The sequence below is a fragment of the Pieris brassicae genome, chromosome 2 (genome assembly GCF_905147105.1).
Source record: "Pieris brassicae chromosome 2, ilPieBrab1.1, whole genome shotgun sequence".
In the NCBI taxonomy this organism is placed as follows: domain Eukaryota; kingdom Metazoa; phylum Arthropoda; class Insecta; order Lepidoptera; family Pieridae; genus Pieris; species Pieris brassicae.
This window is the reverse complement of record NC_059666.1, coordinates 4,685,134-4,696,270: the sequence shown is the minus strand read 5'-3', so window position 1 is coordinate 4,696,270 and position 11,137 is coordinate 4,685,134. Positions and strand designations below refer to the sequence as shown.

Here is an 11,137-nt window from a genome sequence, read left to right as displayed (position 1 = left end):
TTAAATAGTTTCTCAAATTAAACAATAGATTTCGTATGCTAATTAGATGAATGGAATTGAACCAATCCTCATGGTCCTTTTTGAAAATATTTTCATAACACAATTTCATTCTCATCTGGAGCCTCAATTTAAAATATAAAAATAGTTTCAACATCTGACGCTTCTACTCTTTAAATACATGTTACATCTGTTATATTCGTACCTTAACTTAATCTGTGGTAATACGTCACGCCCTATTTCGGGTCGTACTTGCTATTTTAATCGGTCAATAACGTAAATAAATGGAATAAATTGTAAGTAAATAATTGGATTTCTTAAATTACACATATACTTTTGCATACAGCGTTGCTTTTCCTGTGAAATAAAGCATCCTGAGATTAACCAGACAATCGTATATTTAGATTTTAAACGTATTTTTTCGTCTTCGTCTTTTTTAGAAACTGTTTAACTAGTTAGGCTAGTGGATAGCGAATTGATTATTATTTAAATTATTAATTACCATAATACATTTTTTAAGGTATAAACCACTAAAAAATACATTATTTCTAATCGGACATCCCGGGGAAAATAAATATTAATGTCATTGTTTATTACGATTCATGGAGCTATGAAGTATTTTTTAATACCATATTCAAGAAAGCTACCTTCTAGAATATCTAGCAGAGATTCGACAGCTCGTAGAACAGCAGTTCTGTTTTGCGATCTGGTTCATGGAAAATTATCTTTATTATCTACGTGTTTAAAAAGAAAATCTATGTATATGCACATTATATAAATAGATATACAGTGGAATCTCTATAACTCAAACCTTCTTAAGTCGAAATCCTCAATAAGTCGAAAAAATTGCCATTCCCTTCCGCTGAACCCCTAAATACGCGGATTATTTAGACTTTGTAACGAAGACTACGAAGTATTGTTACTATGTATATATTTATAATCTATTACTTGAGTTTCAAAAAAGAGACTTCATAAGTCGTACTTAGTAAAATATGACGACTTACTAGGAATTCCCCGAAATAATAGCAAAAAAATCCTAAATGAATTTTCAGGTTCGGGGCTTCTAATATATTGTTTTTGTCTTGTACACATACAATTATACAATACATTCATTAAACTTCCAAGTAACACTAAGTAAATCTGTGAACGTTCTTTATAAAAAAATGTCCAAATATTTTAGAGTTTACTTCATTAATAAGTAATTCATTTTAATATGTAAAATATACTACAAAACTTCAGTTGAATTGATATTTTATATAACGCGCCCCTGTAAGTCTGTAATCGCGTCTTGAAGTTTTTATTAAGTTGAAAACTTGTTCCCTTGACTCGATTTATAGATATTCCACTGTATATAATTTGCTACTTAATATTTCAACTCAAGCCGAATTTATTTATCAATAAACTTATTTTTATATTACTTAACTAAGAAAGAACGGAATACTTAAATAAAAAATATTGCAATTAAATTTATTTGAAGGCTTACTTATAAGTATATTACTTCCACGAACTTATACCTACTAACGAATATCTTAATTTTTTTAAGAAAATGTACGGACTGCTGTGTTTGCTGTTATTCAGCAGTGCATATGCGCACGAATATAATGCAATCGAAACCGAAATGTTCGCGATACCAATAAGCCCTAACCTATTTAATTGGACATACCAAGGTAAGTTTTCTTATAACAATACCTACCTTGTTGTCCTGATATGTCTTTAATTCTTCATGTGTATTGACGAACCCCTATGATATAACTGTGAACATCAACATATCTATAGAATGTAGACTGCGCCTTGTTGAAAACTGTAATTATATTCAAGACATATTGCGCGACATTCCGCAGTATGACTATAATATAACTGTTCGCTAAGTTTTATATTTAGAATAAAATAAATAACAAAGCTTTTATATTGAAAGAAAACAATTTTTTTAACTGGATTAAAGCTATTTGTATTATTATAAACTTATAATTGTTTTCTTTCAATGTGTAAAAGCTATGTTAACCAAAGACAATACTAAAGCTTTTATATTTAAAAATGATTACGCTTATTATTAAAAACTGATCTGCAGTAGCCATCCTTTCCGTACTATTTCATCCTAACTCTTGGCCACCCCTTACGTTCTGGGCCACATCTCTGTGAAAATATATTTCTCCAATACCTCTTTGGTCTACCATGTTTGCGTGTGTGATTTCGTGGGATGCATTCGACTCCGATTTTTGTCCATATGTCCTCCTATTTCTGTTTCAGTTGCCTAACACATTTGTTTGTGTTCCGGTTTTTCTCGTTTTAACTAAGCCCTTAAAGTCTCAAAAGCTCGTCGACAAAAAAGATGCAGGAGTATCTCATGAGTCAGCGGCGGTAACGTCCAATGACAATAACGAACTTCTTTATTCAGCACCCCAATTCGATTTACTTTTCTCGATGTCCGTAACGCTGTCACAAACCTCAACCATTATTACTTCACTTCACTACGGAAGATGATATTAAAAAGATGCCAGTAGCGACATAGATGAGGAAAGCAAGAGAGATCTTTGTGGAGAACACTCGGGGAGGCCTATGCTGAAAAACAAGACGATCAAAAAATAGGAAATAATATGATAATATTTACTTTTACTTTAACTAAATTTCGTTAATAACTAAGTAGAAATAAGATAAAATGTAACTTAAAAGATTGTCAATAAGGGCTACATTTATTGACAATCTTGTAATTATTTACGTTCCTACCCACAAAGTTTAATTTCTAAAACGAAAGTATGTAAAACGTTTTTTTAGAGTTCGATCAGCAATACCGCTTCCACGCATCCTTAATAGGCAAACCTGAGCTTCCGTCTTGGTTGCGGTACATCTACAGTGGAAGACATCACTCTGGATTCATATTTGGAACTCCACCGAGAGGCACTGATTCGCCTATTACGGTAATTTAATACACGTACTATCTCGCTTAAGACTAATTGCCTAAAAGCTTAAGAGTAGACTCACAACCCTAACTGTGTTTGAATCGGCTGTGATTCGAACAAAGAAAATTGGACACACAACCCTTACTGTGCGAGAAATTGATTTTTCTTTGTTTGATTATTATGAAGGCAAATTACGTGAGGAAACCGGTATTTCTTAGGCTTAAATTTCAGAGACATGTATTCAGGAACACAGAAACATAATTATACCCTTGTCTATGAAAAATAAAATGCTAGAAGAATCTGTTTCTAACAGTTTCTGTCAGTTTTATAATCTATAAAATAAATTAATGTCAAAATATTATGTAGCTGAGCTCAAAACTCGAAGACGGCTAAACCAATTCGATTATATTCTTTTATTATTTATTCCTTGAATTCTAATAAAAGTTTTTATTACTAAAATATAAAAAAAAGGTATTTTTTTGTATTTAGTACTTAGGTTTATATTCCAGAAGAGTAGACAGTCTGCGGTAGCATAGCAAAATAAGAAAAGATTTTGGTGAGTAACTAATGAGATCGGCTAAGTAAAAAATCGCGGGGGCAGCTCGTCTATAATGTAACATTGTTCTTCTATGAGCTTTAACTCCTCATAATGCCATTATATAAATTTTCCTTTGTTTTCAGTTAGAGGTAATTGGTTTAAATCGTCAAGACTATGAAACACGAAGAGTTTTACTGACGCTCCGTGTTCAACCCAAATTGAATATGGCAAAGCATGAAGTGGAGCTTAAAATTGACAATCTAAATGTGGAGGATTTACTGGATGAGCACAGGTACTATACCAGTACATAGAAGTAGAATCTTTCTTCTGGTATTCTATTGTCTATATGTGACCACAAGCCACAATAGAGCTGTTAAATATAATGTGATTAAAGGTTTTTTTTAGCAGACGGGAGGTTATCTGATTATTTTAGTCTATTTATTTATAAGAACACTCCTGCCTTAACAGGCGACCATAAATTGAGTGCAAATACAAGAAATTGATTAACTTCTATACGCACAAACAAATAATAATAACTTTTGACAGTTCACTCTACGGACAGTGAATACGGTCCGTTAACCTATGCGATTCGTTAACTAATTTAATACATCATATGTGCACCTTTCAGAAGGTAAGGTTAGGTTATGTAGGAAGCTATTCATGTGTCCATAGCTAGGAAGCTGTGAACATGAAGTAACGGCGTACGATGTCTAACGATTCTGACGTACCCATCAGGAACATTGAAGCTAAGGTACTGAAGTACTGTCCTTGCCATGTAACAATTTTATGAAGTACATCACAAGCGCGAATTTTCGGCATACTCTGAGCTCCTTGTAGCCCGCAGAACCAAGAATAAATAAGGTCGAATACATGAATGGAAAACCCTACACGCCGTACATCCTAAGATAGATGTGCCTCAAAAATTTGTTTTGTCCGCTCCAACATCACCCTATACTTAATTTCATAGGGAGCCCAAGTCGCTGAATTACGCACGTGATCTTCATGAAATCCTTGACTGAAATCAGCTTCAGCATAATCAGCCGAACTTGAAATCTTGTTGTCTCAGTACAAACCCAAGTTTTTTTTATAAAATTTAAGTGATACTGCACATGGACACTCACATTGCCAGAAGCCTCGCAAGTGCGTTGCCGGCATTTAAAGTTCGTTTTAGAGTTAAGCAAAATTTTTAACGATGTCAATTAATAAATTTAAATAACTTGCAAAACATATATAGTTAAATGTATTTATATTTAATTATATTGTTTGTTCTTTGATAGTAATGATATTGTTTCCATACAAATGCTGACTGAAGCGAGAACGCATGATTTTTGAGATCGGTGTAAAATTTAAAAAAATATAATATTACAATTAGGGTGTCACGTTTTTTACTTTTTTATATGTATGTTGTGTCATATATGTTTTCACGGATAAAATATTGTTATGCATGTGTCTGTATGGGAAGCCTTTCAATGTACTATTGGCACATGAAGCTTAAAATACAAGCTAAATTATCGATTAAAAAACAGGTTTTATCCAAATTTAGGTAGAATATTTTATGCAAATTCTAAAGCATGTTTAATAAAATAAAATTGTGTTCTAGCTAAAGTTTAATGTGTTGGGGACATATTATAAGATAAGGGTTATAATAAAACACTAATACTATGAAATTTCCTGTCATTTATATAATCGCGAAAAGTGGTTTACGTAACTTAACCAATTTCATAGATAATATTTTTAAATATTTTAGAATGACCCGCCTCAAAGACATATTGCGAACAAAGTTATGGACGGAAAGCAGTGGCGACCTCTACGCTACATTTTTAGCTTCCGCTATCGACTTAGGTGCTAGACATCCATTGAAACCTAGTGATGGAGAAGGGTAAGAGAGGTTTCTATTTTATTTTTAGTTGATATTATGACGTGTCGATATGTAATATTGCTTTGAAGGATGCAGCTTCGTCTATGTAGACTGCAATATACATCCAAGCCCATCTTTACCAAACACCGGTTTTACAAATACAAACAAAAAAATATATAGTAAAAGTCAATTATTTTTCAAATTATTATTTTTTATTAAAATGACAAGATCTTAAACCATGCCAGTTTACTTGTTTCATAGTGGCCACCTAGGTAGTTTAATTAATTTTATTTTTTAAAGATAGAATGTTTGACATTATAAAATCTTTATCAGTTTACTTTTTTTATAGTGGCCAGTACATTGATTAATTCTGTTTTTCAACCATAATGTTTTTGACGTTTTAAAATCCTTAAGTGGTTTACTTTTTTCCTAGTGGCCAGTACATTAATTTATTTTATTTTTCAAATATATAATGTTTTGACATTATAAAATCTTAAACTGGTTTACTTTTTTCATACTGGCCAGTACATTAATTGTTTTTAAAAGTAAATGTTACATTAAACTTGTTTATTTACAGCCTAGTGGTCCGCTTAGGCAGCATAACACCCTTCTCAACTGAATTACAACGACTGCGAGAAGAAGTGAGACCGCTATCTCGTCTCCCGAGCTGTCCTCGTGAATTCAAGCGTACTACAGTCGAAAGGCTGTTTAGAGACGCTGGACTGACGCTTGACTGGTGCAGCTTTGAACTGGTATTTGATTATGAAAATCCTTAAACACTTCAAATAGTATGATAACTGAGATGAATGTTTTTAAAATTTAATTTCTTACCAAAACTTCGTTTTTTTATTGAGGCATACGGCAGGAGTTGTGATGTTAAGTGATACCGCCTCCCATAGATACTTAATACCAAGGGGGCGCGATTGCGTTGCCGGCCTTTTTAGAATTTGTATATACATATTGGTTCAAAAACCTCGACGGGCAGTTGGTTTAACGCCTTAAAAACACTGAGTTGTGGTACGATTTTGGTGATGTATATTGTGCTCTGTGGAAATTTCTCAGATACACAGATTTTCTATTTAGTATTATATGTAATTTTTAAGGCACATTACAGCACAACACATTTTAACTCAATTTTTTTCACGATTCGAAAATTTCTCTAATTTTTTAAAATAATTTACTTTCAGTACAATACAATATACAATGACCGCAGCACACTCCATTTGGAATATTTAACGGAAATATCAAACACAAATGTGGATTCAAAACTTCCTCTAAAAACCAGCTCTTGGTCAGCTCCGAGCAGATACGATCTGCCTAGTAGAAGTTACATTCACCAAGTGTCCGTGACTATAGCTGTTCCATTAGTACTTTTGCTGCTCTCTGTTGCCGCATTGAGCGCTGTTCTCTGCTTTCATTATGCTTCTATGTAAGTATAGTACTAGTAATAATTGAGTATCTTTTAAACGAACACTAAAACATAGTTAGAATTTCCATATTCAATAATTGGTATTGTTATTGAGACTGTTATTGAGCGCTGTTAATGTCAAGCTTCATTCAGAAAATTAATTAACAGCCATTGAAACTAATTTAAAGTTTGATTAATATTCTAGAATACCGGCCTATGTAATTTTCTGCTCTCAAAAGTTATGTTAAAAGACGTAGAATATACTTATAGATACTATATAGAAATATTTAAGATATACCGTCCTTCCTTCATACCTTCATTCCAATTTTAAATCCTTACAAAGATGTGGGTAGTTTTGTTGCTGTGCTGAATTTAGTATTACGGTTTGGTTATTAGAAGAATAGAAAACCAGCTATGGAAAAGGTTCCATATTCCAGGTTACTGTCTCAAGTGGAGACCTCGTAATATTTATGGTCGCTCAAACACATGCCCGTGGCTGACGGACCGTAGTCGTGGCCGGACCTATGTCTAAAAAGAAAGAAGAAAAAAAGAAGTTCGTCCATCCAAAACCGACCCACTGGGATCAAATTGTGTAGGAATCCATGATGGCCACAAGGTGACGTGATTGGCTCTAGCGCAGTCTATTGCGCCTGCGCGATAGCTATGATTCGGAGACGACAAATGACAACATTCTTAGGATTTCTCTATTTTTGTACAATCTCGAGCGCAATATTGTGGTTGCTAGTTTGGATTGCGTACTCCTTACTCCGTGTTAACTTTTGTCTATGTTTAAAGTGCTTATGAATAAAAAAACCCTTTTAATTCTTTTCAATGTATTACCATTCGAGAGCTAAGTTCGTAAAGCCGCTTAAATCTGTTTGGAAGAACAAAACACAGATAAACATACAAAAATGTTTTGGGACTATTCATAGAAAGCTTACCTGAAAGTCGCCCATGGACTTCTAGACACTTCTACACTTTTGGTATTTTTACTCTTATTATTTTTCCTACAGGAGAGATCCAGAATCAGAACGCTTTTTGAACGACATTTTTCATATCTGTATAGATTATAGAAAGAGGAGGTTCGGAACAATATTTGTTTTTAGTAACTCACTAATATTTACTTACATTTTTAATTAAGTATAATAATCTGTATTGGCCTTTAGATCTCAAAGTATTAATTGAATAATAGTGTTATTAATTACTAAATTATTAAAATAGTAGAAAATATTTAATAATAATAAATACTTGTATTAAAATTTAATGTAAAGTGTAAAAGCTTTGGACAAGTGTTTTATACATAAACCTATATTGTAGGCCTCAGTTAAAATATATGTAGTATTAATAATACGATAAAACTACACAATAATATACCTAAATACGAATATAAAGGTATACTAAAAATACAGTTATTGAAAAAAAAATACATGTAGGTATATATTAAGGAACTCCTTATTTTATTATTAGTTATCTATAACTAGATTATTAGTAGTCTATAATAAAACATGCAGTTCTGTGAACTCAGCCAGAGTACAAACAACCTATCATTTACATGTATTTTTCATGCGCCCTAAGTCACATACACACACACCCTTTCTTTTCTTGTTTGGAATCCGTAGACCCAGTCTCACTACTATATGCACCCGACCTATAAGAATCCTAAATAGGTACACTGATACATGTATGCCAAGAATATTTAGTTAAATAACTTTTAATACATTTAACTATTATAAACTAAAAAATAATTATAAACGTAGAACTAATGCTTATTGAAATTTACATAATTATGTTTACATAACTCGCAGGATGATTTGACAATTTCGTTTTTTATTTCAGAGCTAATAAATCAAAAGTCGAGCTTTGTAGATATGGAACTGGCAACACCGAGCAAAGTCAAATTGCTGATGATGTAAGCACCAGAAGCTTAGGAACAAGGTACTTTTTTTAAAGTTGATCACAACATGTGGAACCCGTTGGCCGTTGTAGTATAAAGAAATAATTCGACTTCGTCCTTCAAGAATAAAGCGTATCAATTTTGGCCACGCTTTATTCTTGACCGAACGCGATGAAGACTCACTGTGGACGCCCTCTGCCCCATCTAGGGGTTATAGGACATTAAGTCAAGTTTATTCTTGACATTTTTTGTACTGTCATTGAGATTGTATCACTTTAAGAAAAACACATTTTGAACGGATTAAAGCTATGTATTATTATTAAAACTTATAGTTATTTACATAATTCTACATTTTTAATTTGTATCACTTAACATCCTGCCCGTTTGCCACGTTCTATAAAATATAGTTTTGTGTGCAAAAGCATTTTTAGTAACTTATCTACAATACATATAGTTTTACTATCTTCAAGATGTCTCCATTATTTTAATCATACTAATGGGGTTGTGTTGTGTCATTTTATTTCCAGCCCAAACAACAGCTTACCTCGCCCATACAGCCCAAAGTCAACGACGAACTTAGCTGGAAATTACAATCGACCACAGCCGCCGCCCTACCTCGGCTCGGTCACCAACTCCCTCCACCATCGCAAATCTCACACACCATCGCACACCCCAGAACATCGCCATCTCGCGCTAGAAGAATCCCTTAAACTTCTAAACGAAGCGAACATCACAGAACTTGATAATCTATTGAAGAACCCAATCGTCGATTTCAACGACGGCGCCGAAGACTACGTCCCAATAAAACCCGAGTTTGTAAAACCTGAAATCGGTTTTACGGTTAAACCGGTTAATGAGGATTTGGCCAGGTATGGTGTTGCGGGCGTGGGCCCCATTTGACAAGATGACAATGGAAAAGCTGTCAAGACTTGGTTTTGTTAATGCTTCGAATTAATATACCAAGCGAAGGCATTGCATTCCTTCGGCATTTAAATCTTTGATATTTTCAGTAAAAATATATACACATACATATAATAAATTTAACACATTTACTAGGATGTGTTGATTACACGGGTCAACAAAAATAAGACTTTTAAAGCTAAAAAAATCGATATTTTATGTATAATTAGACGAAAAAAATGTATAGCATTAAAAGTTTGCTTTTGTATTAAGGAGATAGTTATTTATTTTAACCTGTGGTTTTAATTTTTAAGTAAAGATGTAACCATTCAAATTAATACTTTTATTCATGGCATGGATGGCACTCAACGAACAGTTGTACTGTTCGTTGAGTGCCATCTAGCGAAACAGTGAGAAAGTAAAAACCCTGATTGCGCGCTATTTTTGAAAGTATAAAAATGTGTTTAGAAAAAATAACAAAAATGAGTATTATTACTATAAGATCAAAAGCAAACTTTATACCAGAAAAGGTATTTCCTTTCTTTTTATTGCATAATTAATCTAAAAATCATAACATTAACTTTAGAACAAAGAACGAAAATTTTTTGTGGAGTCATTTTTTATGCCTACCCTCCATGGGCGTTTGGAACTAAACGAAATCCTCAATTCGTTCGGAATTCGACTTTTGGTAAAGTCGTTTCGTTCGTTCAAAAACTAATATTTTAGGAATGTCGTTAAATTTCTGAGAAACGTACGGGTTTCAATAATTTACTAACCGTTATAAAATTTTAACATTAAAAAATATTTACCTCCACATATATGTTGTATTATATTTAGCGATTATACAAAATACTGTTAAAATGCACTCTAAATGTTAGAAGGTTAGATTTAGAGTAGAGAACGCGAACTGTTTTACTTAGAACTTAGAATAGTAAATCTGTTTATAACTGAGTCAAATCACTAGTCAATGTATCAAATTCTAGTCGAATAAAACTTTACATAAAGTAGTATTGTCTTTTGTTAACATAGCTTTTACACATTGAAAGAAAACACTTTTTTTACCTCGCGTGACCACGCACGCTGTAAAGCACACGGAACGTCGGAAAAAAAATTATAAGTTTATAATAATACATAGCTTCAATCCCGCAAAACAAGTAAATAAGTGTTTTCTTTAGATAATGTATTTAGTTTTATTTTATATAGTTGTACTGGCTCGACTATATTGGTTGTATACCAGTTTCTACATAGTCGGTTATTAATCTTCCTCTCAAAAAGTGCAGAGCAGTGTTGGCCTCGTAGTTTCAGCGTGCGACTCTCATCTCTGAGATCGTAGGTTCGATCTGCGGCTGTGCACCATGTGCGCATTTAACATTCGAACAGTGAAGGAAAACATCGTGAGGAAACCAACATGTCTTATGCCGAAAAGTCGAGCTTGTATCACGCAAAGGGCTGATCACCTACTAGCCTATTAGATTGAAAAATGATCATGTATCAATTTCAGAAATCTGAGGCTCTGACCTAAAAAGGTTGTAGCGCCACTGATTTTTTTTAAGTGCAGGTTTAATTATAACAAATATTAAACAAGGATTCTCGTTTCAAATACGCCACTTATTAATCATAAATAGTTATATAATAAAGATATACA

At 33.0% G+C, this 11,137-nt stretch overlaps 1 protein-coding gene across 2 annotated transcripts; it reads left to right on the top strand.

Annotated features, from left to right (window-relative positions):
• The first annotated feature begins 223 nt into the window (after positions 1 to 223).
• On the top strand, positions 224 to 10,499 carry LOC123720771 (alpha-sarcoglycan). 2 transcript variants are annotated; one of them, XM_045677529.1, is made up of 10 exons: positions 224 to 293; positions 1,541 to 1,664; positions 2,770 to 2,912; positions 3,576 to 3,724; positions 5,180 to 5,311; positions 5,868 to 6,042; positions 6,478 to 6,719; positions 7,712 to 7,780; positions 8,535 to 8,633; positions 9,120 to 10,499. In XM_045677529.1, exons 2-10 carry the CDS (start codon positions 1,544 to 1,546, stop codon positions 9,490 to 9,492), a joined length of 1,503 nt encoding a protein of 500 aa, XP_045533485.1. In that variant the 5' UTR covers positions 224 to 293; positions 1,541 to 1,543; the 3' UTR covers positions 9,493 to 10,499. The 2 variants fall into 2 exon arrangements, with proteins under 2 accessions (XP_045533485.1, XP_045533486.1); XM_045677530.1 differs by lacking the exon at positions 7,712 to 7,780.
• Positions 10,500 to 11,137: the final 638 nt, after the last annotated feature.